Source organism: Desmodus rotundus, chromosome 2, assembly GCF_022682495.2.
Source record: "Desmodus rotundus isolate HL8 chromosome 2, HLdesRot8A.1, whole genome shotgun sequence".
NCBI lineage: Eukaryota > Metazoa > Chordata > Mammalia > Chiroptera > Phyllostomidae > Desmodus > Desmodus rotundus.
The window spans coordinates 6,270,529-6,293,414 of record NC_071388.1 but is presented as its reverse complement, the minus strand read 5'-3'; the positions used below and the strand labels follow the sequence as shown (position 1 = coordinate 6,293,414).

Here is a 22,886-nt window from a genome sequence, read left to right as displayed (position 1 = left end):
AAAGGTTGTGGGTTTGATTCCTGGTCAGGGCACATGCCTAGGTTGTGGGTTTGATCCCCATTTGGGGCTCATATGGGAGGCAATCAATGTTTTTCTCTTATATTGGTATGTCTGTCTGTCTGTCTCTGTCTCTCTTTCTCTCTCCTTCTCTCTCCCTCCCTGCTGTGCACCCACCTTCTCTAAAATCAATAAACATATCCTGAAGTGAGGATTTAAAAAAAAAAGTGTCTCCACTCCAGTAATAGGGGAATGGAAAATGACCCTCTAGGGGGCATGCTCACACCTCTCCCTGCCCCCTTCTCCACCCCTGGACCCCCAGGCATGCTGCTTTTGCCTTTTCTTCTGCGAAGCTCCAAGAGCCCTTCTTTTGCTTCTGTAGTTTGTTTCCTGAGCCTACACAGCCCAGCTCGTTCACTTCTACAACCTTTGTAACTTTCTAATAAACTTTCTCATAATTTGGGGAGTGGGGGGAAGAAAGTAACCAGTCCATGTCCTACTATCAAGTATAACTTCTTGGTATATTTCTTACCTTGTCCCTGTGTGTGGGTCTTTTTTAAAAAATTAATGATTCTTAAGTTTCTGTTTGTTTTCTCTTCTACAATTTGGAATATCTTGGAGATCTGATGCATTCACATTTCTAATATCAGGAATGAAATCTTTGAACTAATTATTGTTTTTAAAACCTAGGACTACAGAGATATTATAGATACTCCAATGGATTTTGGAACAGTAAGGGAAACTTTAGAAGCAGAAAATTATGACAGCCCTTTGGAATTTTGCAAAGACATCCGGTTGATATTTAGCAACGCAAAAGCATATACGCCAAATAAAAGATCAAAGGTAATTTAAAGCTGGTTTATAAGAAGAAAAGAGGATGATCTGTGTAGATGATTTTCTGCTGGCTGGTAGAGGTTGGAACATTAAAAATAAGTGAGTAGAGCAGGACTACTATTGAAAATAGAGTTTCTGCCACTGACTAAATATCTGCTGTTGCTATCTCACAACAATTAATGTTCGTTTTTCCTAAAGTTTTATAAACAAATGAGGATCAGTGGGTTTGGACCTCAATGAAAAATGAATAAATTTAAATGTGATATGTAGAATGGGAAAAATCTATATTTTCATACATATGGAAATTGAAAAGTGGGTTGAAAACTTCCTAATAGAGCTGGAAGAATATTACAAGTAAGAAAAGGGAAGTCTGAAGGTGGGAGTGGGCTTAGTGATGTAAACTGGTATTTTGGACCCCAAGAAGAAGCACACGAGCTGTCTGATTATTTAAGAATACAAGTATGGAGTACATTCCTAAATCTTTATGTAAAAAGTTATATATTGGATAAGTTTGAGAACTTGTTGAAGCATAATAAATATACACAAGAGCACATATACTGGCAAGGAATTTTTACAAACAACACAAATCTGTGTGGCCGAGATGCTGGATAATTTTAAAAAACAGCATTAATTTTGAGAAGATTTTAAAGTAAAGCACTTGCTTGATACAGCACTTTCTCTGTCATCAGTGACTGTCATTATTAAGTAATCATTTTGTCTTAATTTCACTTTCCTCTCAATACTTAACTATCAGACTTCCCCCGCATTACCGATTCTGGTCTCAGTTTGAAAACTCTTATCATTGCAGTCAGTACCCAAGTTGCTTATTGGACCAGTTTAAAATTCAAGTCTAAATTTTTCAGGCTTGTGTCATTGTCAGTATTCACCATTTGTGAGACTGTCCCTTTCTAGAAAGAAAGTAAATTTCCTTCATGTCTTTTTCTCCTTGTTTTAAACACGTTTAAGGATTTATACTATACAGTTTACCATTTACAATGCAGAATTTAATGGTTTTTAGTATATTATCAGATTTTCAAATTGTTCAATCTATGTAACATAAAATGTATAATTATAACCATATTAAGTGTATAATTTAGTGGCATTAATTACATTCCCAATATTGTTTAACTACCACTGCTGTTTCCAAAACTCTTTCATCATGCCTAACAGAAAATCGGTAACCATTAAGCAACAACTCCATACTCTTCCCTTCCCTCAGCCTTTGGTAGCCTCTGATCTACTTTCTATTTCTAAGAATTTGCCTATTCTAGATATTTCGTATAAGTTGAATAATACAATTTGTCCCTTGTGTCTAGCTTATTTCACTTTTTCATAATGTCTTAAAGGTTCATCCATGTTGTAGCATGTATCATAACTATTTCTTGTTTTTACTGTAATTACCCATTGGATGGGTTGAGTGGGTATATGATATTTTGTTTATCCATTTGTCTCTTATGGACACTGGAGCTGTTTTTACCTTTTGGCTATTGTGATTAATGCTTCAATGAATATTGCAATGCAGGTATCTGTAAGAGTTCTTGCCCTTAATTTCCTTGGATATACACCTTAGTGTGGAATTGCTGGTTCATAGGGTAATTGAATGTTTAGCTTTATCAGGAACCACCAAACTGTGTTCCATCATGGCTGTATCATTTTACATTCCCACCAGCCATGTGTGACAATTCCAGTTTCTCCTCCTCCTTGCCAACAGTGGTCATTTTTTTAGTTTTAGCCATCCTAGTGAATGTAAAATATTACCTCAAATAGTGTGTGTGTGTGTGTGTTTTCCTTTTTTAAAAAAATTGTTATTCAAATAAGTTTTTTAAATATTTTATTTATTTTTTAGAGAGAGGGGAAGGGACGGAGACAGAGAGGGAAAGAAAGAAACATTGATTGGGTTGGCTCTCACAGGCCCCCAGCCTCAGGCCTGGCCCTCAATCCAGGCATGTGCTCTGATTGGGAATTGAACCAGCGACCTTTTGGTTTGCAGGCTGGTGCTCAATCCACTGAGCCACACCTGCCAGGCCTCTCATTATTGTTTTTGATCTGCATTACTCTTGTGGCTTATTACAAATTGTACCTGGGATATATTTTAATCAGGTGTGGCAGGACATGTAGATGAAATTACTGCATGAAGGGATAGATTTATACTGAGAGATTCCAAAAACAAGGAGGCATGACTCAACATGTAGGGCCATGTCGGGATGGACCAACATTGGTCAGTAGGCAGAGGAGAGGAAAGGGAAGATGACAGCACAGAGCCTACAGTATTGAGGTTTTCGCAGGAAGGCAAGGCAGGGCAAAGGAAAGAGTTTTTAGGTTTGGCTATCTTGAATATTCCTGTAGTTTTGGATTACAGGGCTGGTCTGTAGATGTCTGGTTCCTGGCTCTGGGGTGATTTAGGATGGGAGGAATGGAATATTGGCTTGGTATGTGAGAATTTGATAAAGAAGTTAGGGGTGGGGACTCTGGATTGTTTTGTATATCAAAGGCATGCTTTTAAGAGAATCCTTTGCTAGCTCTAGGAATTAGCTAGCTAAGGGAGGGGCAGTCTCTCCAGAATCAAGTTTCCAACTGGTTGCAAACCAAAAAGTTCGCTGGTTTGATTCCCAGTCAGGTCACATGCCTGGGTTGCAGGCCAGGTCTCTGGCTGGGGGGCATGTGAGAGGAAACCAATTGTTGTTTCTCCTGCACATCAATGGTTCTCTCCCTCTCTTTGTCCCTCCCTTCTCCTCTCCCTATAAAATCTTTAACACCCCCCCACAGAAAATAAAATATAGTTAATACACTAATGTTGACAAATTTTCAATGTGCTTATTAGCCGCTTGTGTATCTTCTTTGGAGAACTATCTAAGAGCTTTGCCCATTTGCTTTTTTTTTAAAGATTTTATTTATTTATTTTTTAGAGAGAGGAGAAGGGAGGGAGAAAGAGAGAAACATCAGTGTGTGGTTGCCTCTCATGCGTCCGCCACTGGGGACCTGGCCTGCAACCCAGGCATGTGCCCTGACTGGGAATCGAACCAGCAAACCCTTTGGTTCGCAGGCTAGCATTCAATCCACTGAGCCACACTAGCCAGGTGCTTTGTCCATTTTCTAATTGGATTTTTTTTTGTCTTTTCATTGAGTTGTAGGAATTTGTTACTATATTCAGGATACCAAACCCTTGTCACATAAATGTTTTCCAGATATTTTCTCTCATTCTGTAGTTTGTCTTTTAACTTGTTCATAATATCCTTTGATATATAAAAGTTTCTCATTTAGATGATATCCATTTAATCTTTTAATTTGGTGTTTTGTGTTTTTGTTTTTATGTCTGAGACTCCATTGTCAAATCCAGTGTCATAAAGATTCATCCCAATATGTTCTTATAAGAGTTTTGTGGTCTAGCTCTTACATTTTGAGTTGTTGATCCATATTGAGTTAATATTTGTGTGTGGTGTAAGGTGGAAATACATTTGTCCCAGCACCATGTATTGAAGAGGCTATTCTCATCCCATTGAATAAACTTGGCACCATCTGAACTCAGTTCTATTCATTGTGTCTGTATGTCTGCTTGTCTGTCTGTATGTCAGTACCACAGTGTTTTATTTACGGTAGCTTTGTAGTAAGTTTTGAAATCAGGAAGTGTGAGTCCTCACACTTCCTCTTTTTCAAGATTTGGCTATTCAGGGTCTCTTGCAATTCATTGCGAATTTGAGGAATGGCTTTTGCCATTCTGAAAAAGTCCTTTGCATTTTTGATAGAGGTGGTATTGAGTGTGTGTGTTGCTTTGCACAGTAGTGACATCTTAACAATATTATGTCTTCCTCTTTCTTAACAGGGGATGTCTTTTCATTTATTTAGATCTAATGGCTTCCAGCAGTGTCTTGTAATTTTTGGTGACAAGTCTTGACACCTCCTTGGTTAAACTAATTCCCAGTTTATTGTTTTAGATGGTATATGAAATGCAGTTGCTTTCTGAATTTCTTTTATTGATTGTTCATTGTTGGTGTATAGAAACACAACTGATTCTTGTGTATTGTTGTACCCTATAATTTTGCTGAGTTCATTTATTAGCACTGATAACTTCTTGTGGATTCTTTGAGTTATTACATATAGAATCATGTCATTTGTGAATAGAGATAGTTTTACTTGTAGCATTCCAGTTTGAATGATTTTTATTTCTTTTTTATTGTCTAATTGCTCTGGCTAGAATTTAAAGTATGGTGTCGAATAGCAGTCGTGAAAGCAGGCATCTTTGTCTTATTCCTAACCAATTTCAATCCTTGGGGAAGGATTTTCAGTTTTTCACCATTGTGTATAATGCTAACTGGGTTTTTCATACATGCCCTTCCTTATGACAATTTTAGTATCTGTTTCTGTTAATGTTTATTTTCAATTCAAATGTATTATTGAATTTTACATAAAAGCTAATGAGAAAACATGAAAATGGTGATAAGATAATCAGAGGTTTCAAACAGAATGAGAAAAAAATCACTCTTGTTAAAATTGATGACTTATGTTAGACTTCAGGTTTGAATGAAAAGAATAAATTTAGTATATGCACAAAATATTGGAAATAATTATTAAAGATTATATCAAAGGTATTAGCAGGGATTACAAATTTCACATATTTTATATTTATGTGGTATACATATGACGCATATAAGAAATTGATTTATCTCACATACTTTTTTTTTTTTTTAAACGTTCTGTAGTCTGTCCACTCACCTCTATGGTGTATCAGAGTGATTGATAATTACCTTTTGAACATTAGACTTTTGTACTTATTTTCAGGAATGGTTGTGGATGAATAAAGAGTACTTCCTGTAAATACACAGCTGTACCAAATGTTACTTATAGTAGCACTTAACATCATATTACTGTTCTTTTAAAGATTTGATGTTGTTATAAAAATTATTAAAACACAATCTTCCATATAAAAGTTTTAGGGCATATTTTCATCCTTCTACTGGATGCAAGTAATTCATTCAATTTAGATCTGTATCGAAAGGAGTCAAATTTCAAGTAGAGACTGGTGTAGAAGTTCCTTTGCCTCAAGGAGACACTACTCTTCTGCTTGAGTAGCACCCTGAAAACCAACTTCCCATCTAACTTTCGGAAAAGGAGGCTTTATTAGGCTTGTACATGTAGATGTGAAAATGGGAAAAGCCAGGATACTTTCTCTTTCTTGCAGACTCTTGCAGACGTCATTGAAAGGAAGGGATGGGAAATAAAGTCAGTAACAGCCATTGTCTATGACAGTAATATAATATAATAGATTGAAAGTAGCCTCAATGATTACAATCTTACTTAGAAAAGTATTTTTAAAGATATTTTGTGGTTATAGTTTTGCTTTCATATTCTTACAGATTTACAGTATGACTTTGAGATTATCTGCCTTATTTGAAGAAAAAATGAAGAAAATATCCTCTGATTTTAAAATTGGTCAAAAATTCAATGAAAAACTTCGAAGAAGCCAGAGGTTCAGGAGACAGCAAAATTGTAACCGTGTCAATCAGGCTAACAAAAGTATCAGGTGATTTGCCAGCTTTGTATGCAATACTGTAAAATTTCAGGTTGTGGTACCATCTTTAATTTTATTAGGATAAAAATTCTCAATCATTGTATAGTTATGCAGAGTAGTCCTTTTGGCTGGAAAGCATTCCATGTGTATCTAGAACTGGTGCATTGATTTGTAATTATGTAAATTTATAAGCATTTAAAATTTTATTTATTTTTTAGAGAGGAAGGGAGGGAGAAAGAGGGAGAGAAACACCAATGTGCAAGGAACACATTGATAGGCTGCCTCTCGCACACCCCCAACCAGGGTACCTGGCCTGCAACCTAGGCATGTGCCCTGGCTGGGAATTGAACTGGCAACCCTGTGGTTCGCAGGCCAGTACTCAATCTACTGAGCCACACCAACCAGGGCAAAATTTATAAGCATTTAATGAAAATCATCAGTTGTAAGAATTGTATAAAGTATTAAAGTATTTTTTGCATAAGAAACTTTTTGTTTTTAATGCAGAGAGTAAAATTACTATATAAGGCCATTGAGCATTTGATTATGTATGGGAAAACATCCATTAGGTCTAATATACCATGTTTTTGAGAATTAGTTGTAAAGAAAAATACATAAAATGCAGGGTTTATTCTCTTTCTCAGTAATTTAATATTTATGTTCTTTCATCTTTGACTATGTAGTTTATATTAATACCAAATTTGCAGGTATTTTAAAGTATTAGAATGTGCAGATTTTGAGTTATTAAATGTTTAGTTTGTTTCCATGCACATTTTGAACGTTCACTATACCCTCGATGGGTTTCTTTGTGATTGTTCGGGGCATTACACAATACATGTCAATTCAAAACAATCTACTTCCGATTAATACTATTTAATTCTTACAGGTATATGAATTTTGTTGTACTTTAGTTCCTTTAACCCCCTTATTTGTGCTGTTACTGTTATACACAGATTACATCTTTCTGTGTTATGTTTTATGCCGTTGTCTTTTAAATCAGTTAAGAAATCAGATATTTATACTGTTACTTATATTCACATACATAATTATCTTTCCTAGTGGTCTTTATTTCTTTTGTGGGTTTGAGTTATCTTCGGGTGTCACTTCTTTTCAGCCCGGAGTACTTTAGTATATCTTGTAAAGGAGACATGGTAGCAATTAATTCTGATAGTCTTTGGGAATATCTTAATTTCATGTTCATTATTTAGACTAGTTTTGCTGGATATAGAATTCTTAGCAGTGTTTTTCTTTTATTTTTTATTTACTCTTTTTAGAGAGAAGGGAAGGGGGGAAGGAGAAAGAAAGGTGGAGAAACAGCAGTGTGTGAGAGGTACATCAGTTGGTTGCCTTTCACATGCCCCCAACTGGGGACCTGGCCTGCAACCCAGGCATGTGCCCTGTGATCAAACCAGTGACCTTTCTCTTTGCAGCCTGTGCTCAATTGATTGAGCCCTATCAGCCAGGGTAGCACAGTGTTTTTCTTTAAGTATTTTGAATATTTCATCCTACTGCCTGCTCACCTCCGTTATTTGTGATGAGAAGTCTTACTGAGGCATCCCCGCCCTTGTATATATGGTGGTGGTGTTTTCTTGCTTCTTTCCAGATTTTCTCTTTATCTGGCAACTAAATATGATGCACTTAAGTATGGATTTCCTTGGGTTTATTCATCTTGGAATTTGTCAAGCTTTGTGGATGTGTAATATTTTTCATCAAATTTGGGTGGTTGTCAGCTGTGTTTCTTCCAATTTTTTTTTTTTGCCTTTTTCTTCTCTTTCTAGTGTTGCATTTATACATATGTTGGTGTATGTATAACTCTGATGCTCTCTTCATTTTTTCCCCCATATTTTTCCTTTATGTTTTTCAGACTGGATAATCTTTATTGACTGACCTAACTTTACATTCACTGTTTCTTGTACCAGCTCAAATCTGCCATTGGGCCCATGGCGGCGTTTTTTTTTTCAGTTGTAATTTTCAACTCCAGAATTTCCATTTGGTTTATTTTCTGTAATTCATCCCTCTTTACTGATATTCTCTGTCATCATATTTTCCTTTAATTCTGTAAACATGAATTTATTTCGTTTTCAGATATTTGTAATTGTTGAATTAAATATCTGGTCAAAAAGTTCAGAAAGTAAAACCAATGAATTTAATGAAGTAATAATTAGTAAGTTGATTGTGCAAAAACCAAAAAGACTTTGTAAACCAAGAGCACTCAAATGAAAACATGGACTGAGACTTGGTGTATTGTTGAAAAGCAGCTTATAGAGAGAACTGTGACTGTTTCTTCTTCATGGTGACTGATTATAATATTCAAATTTTCAGTGTTTATCAATGATAGCTTTGGGAAATGGTGCAAGTTTTGCTTGTGATTTCCAGAGGCATAAGCAAGAAGTGATTTAGGTCAAGTTAGTTGTGCAAAATAAGCTAAATTAAGCTTTATTTGTATGGCTAAACTGGTTTTTTCTGCTCAGAGAATTTTCAAGGCTTGTCGCTGTTTGTTTTTCATCTGGGTCCTTTCAGAGACGGTTTCTGTTGATGGTATCTTCTTCCTGTATATGGACAAACACTCGTGTTTCTTCATATGTCTTGTAATTTTTTTTGTTGAAAACTGAGGATATTTACTTCTATTTATTGGTTTTCAGAGAGAGGAAGGAGGGAGGGAAGAGAGAGAAACATCGATTTGTTGTTCCACTTATTTATGCACTCATTGGTTGCTTCTTGTATGTGCCCTGATCAGGGATGAAACCCATAACCTTGGAGTTATCAGGATCATGCTCTAGCTAACTGAGCTACCCGACCAGGGCCAAGACTGGGAATATTTGATTATATAATCTGGCAATTCTGGAAATCACATCTGTCCCAGGTTTTGTTGTTGCTGTTTGTAGAAACTGTGGATTCTGATCCTTCTCCCTCAGTGATAGAAGCTGCTGTTGGTTTTGTTCAGTGAATTGACTAGACCAATTTGGGCAGAGTTTGTCTTCTTGCATTAAGTCACTAAAGTCTCTGCTGCTTTTTAAAAAGATAAAAAGAAATTTTGAGCCTGTTTTTCTAGATGGCTTCCCCTGCTCAACATAGCTCATTGGTCAGAAATTTGTACTTAACCACTTTAGGTAATGCTTACCCCCTTTCTGAAATGGGTCTGTGTGTGACGTAGGGCAAACTTCACTTTTTGCTAATATTTTACCACACCCAAGAGTCTCAAGGTCAGCCAAGGATGAATAATAACTGGATTCTCTCCAGTCTTTCTTGAATATGTGTGGAACCTTCCACATCCCCTGGAAGATCATTTAAAAAGATTTTAATCATTTATTTTTACAGAGAGGGGAAGGAAAGGAAAAGAGAGAGAAACATTAATGTGTAGTTGCCTCTTGTGCTCCCCCAATGGGAGACTGGACCTGGCCCCTAACCCAAGCATGTCCCCTGAGTGGGAATTGAACCCGTGACCCCTTGGGTTGCAGGCCAGTACTCAGTCCACTGAGCCACACCAGACAGGGCCCTAGGCAGATGTTTTAAAGATTCCTGGAACTATGTCCTTGGCTAAACCTCTCCTTTAAATCTGGTTGAATTCTTTCTTGCTCTAGCCATGACACAGCCTCAGGCAGCCGCTGGCCTTACTGAATTGCCAGGGGTGCTTTTAGTGCTCTCGAGCATGCAGCTTCTCTGTGGAGCTCCCATAACAGCCAGCTCCCGCCACCTGCTCATCCTGATCCTCAAGGCTGTTGAGCCACAGAATTGGGGGTGTATATGTGTGACTGGGAGCAGCCCCAAGTCTAAATGCCAAAGATGCCACTGTTTTTACTTAGATTCAATTTTTCTTCAATAAATACTTTTTAACTTATATGCCTTTGTTTTCCTGAGTTCTGAAATGGTTATTTTGGATTATTTTGCCAGTCATATTTTTGCTTTTTGGCTGAGATGATTTGCTGACATATTTTGCCCCCTCTCCCGCCATGTTAGAATAACAGAGCCTCATTGAAAACATAAACATTTGGTAAAGGACCTGTTCAGCCTCTTTGCAATCTGTAATTCAAGTACACACAGTAGTAGGAGTCCTTCCCCACATCTTTTTTCTAACTTTTTATTTTGAAATAGTTTCAGAATTACAGAAAAGTTGAAGAATTCAGAAAACTGCATATTCTTTACATTTTGTTAACTTTTTTTTCTTTTAAATCATTCAAAAGAATATTTCTGACATCATGCTTGTTTACTCCTAAATCTTGGTGTGGGTTTGCTAAGAACAGGTTTTAGTCACACCTTACTTACAGTTCAATAGTTAACTCAATAATGTTCTTAGGGCAGTTTTTTTTCCTAATCTAGGTTATGCATTCATTGGCTTTTAGTTGCTCCATCTCATATAGTCTTTTTTAGTCTGGAATTTTATTTGTAAACTTTGCCTTCTTGATTGACACTTTTAAAAACTGTAGGTCATTTTATAAAAATGACCTGAGTTTGGGTATGTCTTATTATTATATGAGTTTTATTTTTATTATTTTTCAAAACTCTACTTTCTCTTTGAATCATGAAAAAGTGTAACAGTCGAGAAGAACATAGGACAAAAAGGGAAAGCTTTCACTCTTGAGGTATTGCCAGCTTGTCTACTGTTAAAAATTAAGTTTATCATAAATATAAGCATGTAATGATTTCTTTCTGTTGTTTACTGGTCCGTCCTCTAGTTGATATTATTAGAAGTTAAAATTTTGACATAACAAGCTTGAATTTTCTGGATTATGATGATATTAACAGTTATTTTTTTTTAAAGATTTTATTTATTTTTACTTTTAGAAAGAGGGAAAGAGAGAGAGAAAGGGAGGGAGAGAAACATCAATGTGCAAGAGATATATCAGTTGGTTGCCTCTCGCATGCACCCAACTGGGGATCTGGCCCGCAACCCATGCATGTTCCCTGACTGGGAATCAAACCAGTGACCTTTCTGTTTGCAGGCTGACACTCAGTCCGTTGAACCACACCAGCCTTGGCACAGTTATTACTTTAAAAAATTGTGGTTATCTTTTAGCTGAGATGCTTTAGATACTCCAGAAAAGCCCTTACCCAGATCTGTAATGTAAATGCAACAATTAACTTGTTTTAAACTTCTACTATTTTCCCCATGGCTCAGGGGCCAAACATGGTGAATTGGCACTTAGATGTAAGCAATTTGGTCTTAGAAAAAATAAAGCGTCTTTATTCGTTTTTTTTTTTTAAGTTGAATTTATTAGGGTGACATTAGTTAATAAAATTATAGGCTGAAGGGGTACAGGTCTATAATACAGCATCTGTGTATTATGTGTTCACCACCCCAAGACAAGTCCTTCCATCACCATTTATCCTCCCCCCACCCCTTACTTTTTCCTACCATCCCCACCCTCCTTTTTGCCTTTCTGTTCAGGTTTTGTTGATTTCTCTTCTTAATTTTATAGTGTGTTTAGAAACATAAATAGGAGAGAAAGTTGGGTCATACTGAGATTCAGATTCATAGTGTGAAAAATGCCTATATTAGGTAAATATTGTCTCACCTAAGTATTTAATCCAGAGAACTTGAGATATTCAATGTGATTTTCTCTAATTTTGTTACTTGGATCATTTGGTCATTACTTAAGTTTGTAATAAAACAGTATCAAATTTAGAATAAGAATATTAATAGTAATTCATCCCAGAGTAAGATGTTAATGAATGTTTTGATCTAAAATTATTTTTTGATTAAAATAATAATACACTTTTATTTAGGCATTTTTTTTTGTTAAGTATTGTTTCCTTTGTTCATCTCTTTGACCAGAAATATGAAGCAGAAGCGTATAAAATCTCAGACAAGAGTAGTTACTGAGTTGGTGGGTTCTCCTGCCCGGTCCACCTCAAGTCAGGCAGCTTACTCTGCAAGCCACAAGACAAGTGCTAGTGTCTCTTCAGGTGTTACTTCTGGTGACTCCTCAGATTCAACAGGATCATCAGAAAGAATGAGAAGAAATAGAACTATCGCTCTGACAAACGGTTCTGCGTTATCTGGTGAGAAGTGGAACATTATGTTTTTCAACTGCTGAATGCTCAGACATTTAACACTGCTAGTTACTGTGAGTTTGCAGAAAGGAATAAATACGATGTGGCCTTCACAACTCAAGGAACATAAGATTCAATGGGAGACAAAAGTAATGAACTTGGAGCAGTTAGATTATGTTTGATAAGTATTGTTCTTTGCAAATGGTACTGCCACAATTTATGCAAATTTGAATCCTCCACATTTTAAATAATGCGATAACACACATTGTATGCAAACTTTGGCATTTAAGTTAAAAAATTTTGACATTTAAATAAAAAGAGGCACGGTAATTACAGCTGATGGCCTAGTAAATTCTAAGTTATGTTATTGTTATTTGGTAGTATAACTAGCTGATGCTAACCCTTTGCTGGCATTGTGTGAGTAAGGCTGTGGTGTTTATGTGCTTCGGTGTTGCTCTGAGTGATTGTGGTGAATTCTGATGGTAATATAATAATAATTGTTGTAATTAAAATAATAATATCAAGCAGGTAGAATGTAGCCATGTTTAAGAGACTGGCAAGCCTTGCAGAAGAGTCCCTTAATTGGGTCTCCTGTTGAGTAAGGGAGTCACATGAAGAATTCTGTTTTAAGAAGATGGGTCATTTTGGAAGTGATATGTAGGGAAGAGGAAGAATCTGGAAACAGTCAGTGTAGTAGGTAGTGGAATAGAGTAGGAACAGTCAAAGCAGACAGACAGCAGAGCAATTTCAAAGGAAGAAACACAGTTTGGTGACCAACATTTTCCTAACACATTCACTTTCTTCTCTAACATAGAGTTGGGTTGTGTAATGGTGTAAAATTTGTCTTTTTAACAGTGTTCCCATTTATTTTTATGAAGTTTTCGTTCTGTGATAGGCTTGTAAGAAGTAAGTCTGGATGAAGGAACAGGAAATTTGAGTTTCCTGTCTTGTGCTCCCACTGCGGTATACACTTGTTTATTGGGAATATAAGGAGGAAATGACCTGTACTATTTAAATTATTTATCTTACTTTTTTCCATTTTTTTAAAGCATGTAAAAATGACCATTCTTGAGCTGAAAGGTACAATTATACTGTTAGGAAGGGCTGTTAGAGAGAATTGCTGGATTTGAAATGCTGGATTTGAAATGATAGGTCTTTCTGTTGGAAATGCCTGTTTCATAACAGAAGGAAGTAGAGAGCCAGGCTAATTAAATGTTTAAATGCAAGTTTGTTTATTAAATATATAAATTGAATTTTCTGAAACCAGGAGTAATATGTTACTTTCAGAAATAAGAAAACAGACTTGATTTGGTATGATGATGGTGTACTTTTTGGTACCAAAATTTTATCAGCTGTTTTTTCAAATAATTAAAAAATATATACTCAAGTATTTTAATCTGCTCCAATCTTCTGTTGTGAAATAACTGCTTATGTGTGTAAAGATAGAATATATGTAATGAACTGTTGATGCTTTATTTTTCTTAGAAAGTGACATGGAAGATTCTTTAGGTACTTCATCATCATCTTCAGCTTCAAGTAGTTCCGAGGAAAGCAAAGAGAGTTCAAGAGCTTGTGAACCCTCCTTACGTGGGAGGCTGGCCAGAAGCAGCAATCTCAGAGTGACCAGAACCAGAGCTGCTCAAAGAAAAACTGGTAAGAGACTCAGTGGTGCTTTGGAGGAATGTATATCAAGAGAATTCTAAAGCTAAACATTAAATGGCTTATTGATTTAATGCATCTACATCTAATCAATTAACATTGATTAAATGTTCTTTAGGCTTTTTAAAAAAATTGAGGTGTAATTAACACATAACATTATATTAGTTTCAGGTGTACAACATAATGATTTGATACTTGTATATACTGTGAAATGACCACAAGTCTAGCTCCCATCCATCACAATATATAGTTACAGAAGTTCCTTTTTTATTTTTCTCTTGAGATGAGGGTTTTAAACATGCAATATAGTATTAACTATAGTCACCATGCTGTACATTAAATCCCCATGACTTATTTATTTTACTGGAAGTTTGGACCTTTTGACCCCCTTCACCCATTTCACTGTTTTCTGTATCTGTGAGCTTGGTTTTGTTTGTTTTTTAGATTTCACATATAAGTGAGATCATATGGTATTTGTTTTTCTTATTTCACTTAGCATAATGCCCTTAAGGTCCCTGTGTGTTGTTGCAAATGACAGGAATCCATTCTTCTTATGGCTGAATAGTATTCCATTGTATCTGTATATCACATCTTCTTTATCCATTTATCTATCGATGGACACTGCTTGTTTCCATATCTTGATGATTGCAAATAATGCTGCAATGCACATGCAAGTTCACAGAACTTCTGGAATTGTTTTTGTTTTCTTTGGATAAATACCCAAAAATGGAGTAGCTGGATCATATGGTAGTTCTAGTTTTAATTTTTCGAGGGCCCTTTATGCTGTTTTCCATAGCGGATGCACTGATTGACATTCTCACCGACAGTAGGCAAGGGCTCCGTTTTCTTTACACCTTGCTAACACTTGTTATTTCTTATTTTTTTTTTTGATACTAGCCACTCTGATCTATGTTTTGATTCACACAGCCCTGATGACGAGTGATGTTGAGCATCTTTTCATGAGCACGCTGGCCATCTGCATGTCTTTTATGGAAAATGTCTATTCAGGTTCTTTGCCTGTTTTGAATTGGAATTTTTTTTTTTAGTTGTAGAAATTCATGATTTCCTTTGCTCTGCAGAAGCTTTTAGTTTGATGATTTAGTCCCACTTGTTTTTGCTTCTGTTGCTTTTATTGGTCAAAGCCAAAATGGGTCTCCTAAGATTCAAAGATTCATCAACAAGGCCAATGTCAAGGAGTTTACTGCCTGTGATTTCTCTAGGACTTTCATAGTTTCAGGTTTTACATTCAGGTCTTAAATCTATTTTGAGTTAATTTTTGTGTGTGGTGGTATAAGATAGTAGTCTAGTCTCCTTCTTTTACATGTGGCTGTCCAGTTTTTCCTACACCATTTATTTATTTATAAACAATTTTTTTATTGTTCACGTATAGTTTTCTGCCTTTTCCCCCTAGCCCCCCCCACCCCTTGTTATTGTCCATGTGTCCTTTATACATGTTCCTGCAAACTCTTCACCCTTTCCCCCTATAATCCCCTCCCCTCCCCTCTCCCCTCTGGTTGCTGTCAGCCTGTTCTCAATTTCAGTGTCTGGTTATATTTTGCTTGCTTGTTCATTTTGTTGATTAGGTTCCTGTTAAAGATGAGATCCTATGGTATTTGTCTTTCACCACTTGGCTTATTTCACTTAGCATAATGCTCTCCAGTTCCGTCCATGCTGTTGTGAAGGATAGGAGCTCTTTCTTTCTTTCTGCTGCATAGAATTCCACTGTATAAATGTACCATAGTTTTTTGATTCGTTCATTTACTGATGGGCACTTAGTTTGCTTCCAGCACTTGGCTATTGTAAACTGTGCTGCTATGAACATTGGGGTGCACAGGTTCTTTTGGATTGGTGTTTCAGGGTTCTTAGGATGTAATCCTAGCAGTGGAATTGCCGGGTCAAAATGCAGTTCCATTTTTAGTTTTTTGAGGAAATTCCATACTGTTTACCGTAGTGGCTGCACCAGTCTGCATTCCCACCAACAGTGCAGTAGGGTTCCCTTTTCTCCACAACCTCTCCAGCCCTTGTTGTTCGTTGCTTTGTTTATGATAGCCATTCTCAATGCTCCTACACCATTTATAAAAGAATCTGTCCTTCCCCATTGTATATTCTTGTCTCCTTTGTAGTAAATTTATTGACCATGTATGTGTGGGTTTATTTCTAGATTGTCTATTCTTTTCCCTCCTTCAGGCGTTTAAGATTTAGAAAGATAAAATCTGGTTTTGGCAGTAAAATATAAGGAGTATAAGTATTAATAAAGTCATTTAAAAAATGTTGAAATAAGGAAGACCTTTCTAATCTTATTGTTACTTTATTTCTAGGTCCAGTTTCTTTAGAAAATGGATGTGGCAGAAAAGCCACTAGAAAGAGGGTCTATTTAAGTGACTCTGATAACAATTCAGTGGAGACTGGTGAAAGTCTAAAAGCTCGAGCTGGAAATAACCGGAAGGTGCTACGAAAGTGTGCTGCTGTGGCTGCCAATAAGATAAAGCTGATGAGTGATGTAGAGGAAAACTCTAGCTCTGAAAGTGTCTGTTCTGGCCGTAAGCTGCCTCACCGTAATGCTTCTGCTGTAGCTAGAAAAAAGTTACTATATAATTCTGAAGATGATCAGAGCTTAAATTCAGAAACTGAAGAAGAGGAGGTGAAAGAAAAAAATCAACCATCACCAGTGTCCAGCTCTCATGCTGCCAAGAATAATGTCAGTGAGTCTGAAAATGGAGACTCAGAGTCAGAAAGTGACTTGCAGGTAGTCCGGAAAAATTGGCATGCTAATGGTTACAAGTCACACACTCCAACTTCTAAAACAAAATTTCTTAAACTAGAGTCCTCTGAGGAAGACTCTAAAAGTCATGGTTCAGATAATGGACATAACAGAACTACTGGCCCGTCAACTTCTGGGCAGAAACTTAAGGCAGGAAGCATCTCAGGGGAAGGGGAGGAAGCAGATTCTGAACCAAGAAAATATGATGGTAAGAAATACAACACAGGTCACAAGAATGCTGCTTTCCTTAAAAAAGCAAAGATCTTCAGTGATTCAGAGGACTCTGAATCTGAAGAAGATAGAAAAGATGGTAGATGTCACAAAATGGCAACAAACCTGATGTCAGGAAATCGGAAGTGTGAACCTATTGCTGGGTCCCACTGTGTCTCAGATCATGTATCTGGAACTGATTTGGATTCAGATGACGACAAAACAAAAGAAAAAACAAACAATTTTATGAAAGGTAATTGAAAACATTTCACTGATTTACTCTTATTGTCCTTTTCTCATAGCATACATTGCTATGTGCTCACATAACTGTTTGTTGAGTACATTTAGTTTAATTCATGTAACAGGCAATCTTGGCCTTAACTATTTCTGTAAAGATTTCACTTCTTGTATTGGTGATGGGGTATTGTATTGGCCAATAAGGGTTTAAGAAAAGCAGAGGCAAACACATTTATGACCTGCTGGTAGTTTGAGAAGAGGAAAGAAAAGGGTAGGACTGGTCGAATGTGGTAGTAATAATAACAATAGCAGCGAACAGAACAGTTACCGAGATGTTCTGTATGTCACGATGTTTTTCTAAATGCTTTATGCTTGTTAATCAGTTTAGCATTCATCCTTTTTATGAGATAGGAACTGTTACTATTATTGTCAGTTTTACTGATAACTCTGGAGCATGGAGAGGGTGACCTAAGCTGGTAAATGGGGATTGATGAAAAACATTAGAGCAGGGTGAAACTAGGGTGAAACTAGGGTTTCACCTAAAACTAGGGTGAAAAGTTGTCGGGGTGATAGGAACTTGTAAAGTTAAGAAGAGTTTCAGGAAGGCTGAGAGAAAGTGGTTAGTGTGCATATGTTAGTGTAGTGGTAAAGAGAGTTAGTCTATTCATGTAAAATGTTTCAGTGTCAGGTGTTTTGTTGAAGTAGCTGGAAAGGCATGGGATTTTACTGATGAGAATATGTTGTACTTGTGAATGGTGCTGAGGCTAACAAGTTACTCCTTTCCACCATGTTCACTGTCATCCTCCTTCCAAGTTAATAAGAATGAAGAATTCTGGACTGAAGTTGTTTAAATGTTCTATTAAAGATTAAAGGAATACTCTTTAATTTTTAGATTCTACATCACAAGATCATGGACAAAGAAGAAGAGTTTCCAGGAAAAGGGTCTGTTCCAGTGACTCAGAGAGCAATTCAAAGGTGGTTAAGAAATCCTCCAAAGCCAAAACGGGTCTCCTGAGGATTCCTCGGAGATGTGCAACCACCGCTGCCAGTAAGATTAAACTTATGAGTGATGCGGAAGATGTTAGTTTAGCAAGTGTGTGTACTAGAAGCCAAAGTGGAAGGAAGAAGCCCCTCCGTGTTACATGTGCCACAGCTAAGAAGACAGTGAGCGATTCCGAGGTAGATGTAAACTGTGAAGTGCCAAACAACCAGGATGCCTGTGAAGGAGAGCCACCTGAAGCCGACTCAGGAGGTAGTACAAAGAGCATTCATCAGTCTTTAAATGGAGACTCAGGCTCTGAAGGTATGTCAAATTCAGAACATAGGAACAGGCCTATGAGGCATACCAATAATCATAAAACAAAAGCTGCGCCTTCTAGAACAAAGAATTCATTGATTGGGTCTTCAGAGGAAGATTCAAAAAGCCATATTCCAGGGGGTGAGATTGGTAGAAAATTTTCTTCTGAGTCAGCTTCGGAGCAGAAAGATACTGCAGAGACTAACTTTGAAGAGGAACTGAACTACGGGCTGCGCAGGTGGAATGGCAGAAGACTCAGGACCTATGGGAAGGCTCCTTTCAGTAAGACAGAAGTGATTCAGGACTCGCAGGAAGCAGCTAAGACGGAAATAAAAAGAAAGAGACTACGTCCTGAATTGGGGAATGTGAAAACTTCAGAAACAACAGGGAATTCAGAGTGTGGACCTGACACTAGTCCCAGATCTGATTCAGAGTTGGGGTCTGTAACTGAATCGGATGTTGACTGTGCCAATGAGACAAAAACCAAAAAGAGGAAAATGAAAGGAAAAGCAAAAGTAGTTAGAAAAGGTAAAACTTTTACAGCTAATGTATCTAAAACTGTGAGGCGACAAAGACAGAGCAAGCGCCCTAGGTTAAGTGTGGATGATAATGACTGGGAGGATTTGGACTATGCAAAATCTAAGAGAGTTCTTCGACGTTCAAAAATAAAAACGAGAAATCAGGGTAGAAGGACTGTGAGATACCATGATGGGGATGATGATAGAAACTTAGAAAATGTGTTAGATTTTGATGATTGCACCTTATGACCTTGAGGGAAGACCAGTTCATTTAAAGAGAAAATGGACTGGAGTTTATGGTGAAACCTGGCTGTTGAAATTATTTTTTTGTCCTAAAATTCAGGGAATATATTTATATTTTTCTATGAAAAGTTATGAATGTGACTAAATCATGACTGTTATTTTTATTTGCACTTGCTTGCCTTTATAGCAGCATTCAGCACAGGTGCCAAAATATGCTTCATTTTGGGGGCAGATCTACTTAAACAGTATGTGACTACATACACATAGCAGGAGTTTGAAATACGTTAAACACTAGACATCCTGGTTATTATAACCAATGAGCATTACTTTCATGGTAGCAAGTGCCATGCAGATGTTTTCTGAATTGGTCAAGAGGTGGTCGTTTCTAACCCGTGTCCCATTGTAGTAGAACAATTTCACATGACCTGTGTTTACGGATTTTTCATGACTATTACGTGCATACCGACATTACAATCATGGGGGGTGTTGACCATGGTTAGTAGTAGGCAAAGTACCTACCACTTTTTTTCTTTCCTAGGCTACTTGAGTAGAATGCATTATCCCAGATTTGGTCATTTTCATTGAAATGGTTTTCAGTTTTCTTTCCAAATACTGTTGAGTCTCTCTTTATTTTAAAGGAAAATATCATTTTTATTTTATAAGCTTGAATTTATAAAGTGCTGGTAAATTATTATTATTTTTAATGTTTTGATTGTATATTTCAAACCTCTAAGGCCTGACCTTCGTCCTAGCATTTTCTTTTAAATTGTGCACTAACAAAATGCTATATAATTTTCTTTCCAAGATCTCCTGGTCTCCATGTAAGGGATTTAACCAAACTCTTGGTCTTCCATAGTCTTACTCTGTGAATTAGAGGAGTCTGTGTGCCTTAGATTTAGGAAAAGTTTGTTCTTTAATAGTGTACAGGACTAAGAGACTATTTAAATTAAATGTAGTTTCCCCCATTTATATTAAAATTGTAGGGTTGAGTTAAGTGTGCAATTACAGATCTCATCTATACAGGAAACTAGTTCAATGTTTCTCTCCATCTCTTTGTTTTAGCCTTGCTGCCTTGTGCAATCTCAAGCATTCTTCGCTGGGCAACTAAGTGTATCTTTATTAGTGACCTCTAGTTACAATCTAAGAAAGTCCTGTTTTGTGGGAAAATAATTTTGGAATCCATTTAAAGTGAAACTTTTATCACATCATCAAATACCATAGTACACCTATTTTTTTCGAGCCAAATATTTCTTACTTGATAGGTTGTGCTACTCCAAACAGTGTAGGTAGCCATTCCTAGCTTGTTTGTGCCTGAAGATGGACTTGATTCAAATGGTTTACATATTTTGTAGCTAAGGGGTATGTTACAGTACTTCCACCTTAACTGTTTATTGGCCCTCACTATTTGGTTTCAGACAAAATTAACCCTTTCTCTCCTGTGTACCCTTAAGGTGGCAGATACGGAAAAGCACCAGACTCTGGTATTAGCATTAGAAAATGTTCTTAAGTGTTGTTACTTTATTGTTACCTATTTTGTTTGACATGGTAGGAAATATTTTCTCTTCCTACATTAATGTAAGGGGAAGGGTATTTTTGGACATTACCAGCTGAGATAGGTGGGATACCTGCCCCTCCTTTGGTTGTTTAGAGAGCTATCACCACTTTAGAACTATGATGCACTTCTTCTCAAAGCTTGTATTAAGTTTATAGTAGACAGTTTGATGCAGGGTAATTGTCCTTGATTTTTGACCTGAAAAAACTAATAGAATGCTCTTTCCTTCACGGATTTTAATAAGTGGTGATAGATGTCATATCCATTTATTTATTTAAACTCTTCTTTAAGTTTCTCCATTTAATATCTCTTCTCAGGGTTTTAACTCCATGTTTACCATCATTTGCAAAAAGGTACCAAAAATCCAAAATTGAATATGGAACACATTCATAAACACACATTCTTTTGGTAAAATGATACTTTGACCATTTAGCCTTCACCAGTAGAACTATTCTTATCTCTTAGACTGAATTAATGATTTAGTCAATGATTGGCTAGTCAACTAATTACTAATTTTTCATTTTGTCCAAAATGGTTAGACCCTTGTTTACAGAAGAAGTATTCTGGTTTCATCTGAAAAAACAAACAAGAATTGACGTGGTGACTTTGAAGGCATGATTGACAATGGTAGCTTCTCAAGTTCTGAAGTAAAACTAAGGGATTATAGAGAGAATAATTTTTATGGTGTTTTTGGTCATGGTGCTATTCCTAAGTTTAACTTTGAATATGTGACACACACTCCTAAATACCTTTAAGGAAAATTAATAAATAATTGTTCAAAATGTTTACATTGAGCACTAGAAGGCTTGACTTTTTTCTACTTGTCTTTATGTGAAAATGCACAAGGATTTAATGCACAGATGTACTTTACTGTGTTTGGGATCAGTTTGTATTTTTCTTACACAAAAGATAAAAGGTTACAAATTGACTGTGAACTGATCCAGAAGTGCTGTAGCTTTCCATTGCACTTGAGATAACTTAATGGTATATGATAAAAAAAAAAAAAAAAGACTACTGTGGTTGTGTATGTCCAAAGTCCTATGATTTTATTCATTTATGGTTTAAACAAAAAGGTTTGAGGTACTTAGATTTGATTTTTGATTTCTTTGAAAGACTAATTTTACCAAGCATATTAAGAAAAAAAAATTTTCATTTAGAAAGTAGGTGAGGTTTTAAAAGCATTTTTTCCCATATCCTACTTATTTAAAAAGGGTATACTGACAATGTATAGTAATTTCTGAATAAAAGGAAAAGTTTATCCCTAGATTCCTAGGGTGGTCATTCTCCCTTTTTTATTTTAGGGTAAAATCTCTGATTAAGTCCTTTCTCAATTTAGTAATCCATAGAAAAGGATAAAGCAGTCACAGCTTCTGAGTTAAAAAACAAAAGTTTCTTTTAAATAGTAGAGAGTTGTACCTGAAAAGGGAAATAGTTTTTTAATAAGGAAGTGGGAGGGAAGACCTTCTGTTTCAGGAAAATACACTCCAAAACCTAGAAGAGCAAATGGGGAAAAGGAGACATAAACCAATAAAAATATTGTCTGAGGGTACTCCTGTCCCAAAACAGTAACACACATCGCCAAATTCTTCCCATTCCATTGGTTGATGACATTGTAAGTAAAAATTCAAATTTAGAATAACACTGGATCCATACTACACTTCCTGTCCCTCTTCTAGCCTTTTTTTTTTTTTTAGAATAATTAGAACACAAAATGTATTAACTTCACTGTATAGTATTAAAAACTAAGCTGAAAGGATTTAATTTCTTCTGTCAGTACAAGTTGGATTTGATGGTACTACCTGAACAAAATGAAGGTTTTGTATATCAGAATGCAAGAAGATCGTTAAAGGTGCCTAACATATATTTTTGGTTTTCTTTTCTACTAAATTGCATTGCTTTTTCCAGTGACTTTTAAATGGCCAGGTAAGGGCTTTTTGTCTTGTCCTTTACTATAGCTGAAGTACCAGCCCCATTTTTTCATTGATAAGTCAGCATATCTACTTTGGCGGGTGTCTTGTAGCTGTCACCAAATACAGCACTGTGGTTTTCTTACACTGTATGGAAATTACAGCTCAATTCCAGTA

The 22,886-nt window shown here is 36.3% G+C and overlaps 1 protein-coding gene and 1 long non-coding RNA gene across 4 annotated transcripts in view; one reads left to right on the top strand and one right to left on the bottom strand.

Annotated features, from left to right (window-relative positions):
- Nucleotides 1-22,886, bottom strand: part of LOC123479775 (uncharacterized) — a 50,275-nt gene that overhangs the window by 17,515 nt on the left and 9,874 nt on the right. The gene's annotated exons all lie outside the window — the stretch shown is intronic.
- BRWD1 (bromodomain and WD repeat domain containing 1) overlaps nucleotides 1-22,886 on the top strand; it is a 105,404-nt gene that overhangs the window by 75,781 nt on the left and 6,737 nt on the right. For 2 of the 3 annotated variants that reach the window (XM_053917192.2, XM_024561677.4), the window contains 6 exons: nucleotides 688-840; nucleotides 6,183-6,349; nucleotides 12,108-12,334; nucleotides 13,811-13,978; nucleotides 16,303-17,208; nucleotides 18,085-20,993. In XM_053917192.2, the coding sequence (XP_053773167.1) occupies nucleotides 688-840; nucleotides 6,183-6,349; nucleotides 12,108-12,334; nucleotides 13,811-13,978; nucleotides 16,303-17,208; nucleotides 18,085-19,256 (2,793 nt within the window). In that variant the 3' untranslated portion in view covers nucleotides 19,257-20,993. Of the gene's footprint in view, nucleotides 1-687; nucleotides 841-6,182; nucleotides 6,350-12,107; nucleotides 12,335-13,810; nucleotides 13,979-16,302; nucleotides 17,209-18,084; nucleotides 20,994-22,886 lie in introns of those variants that run through there. The other variant, XM_053917203.2, reaches the window with a different exon arrangement.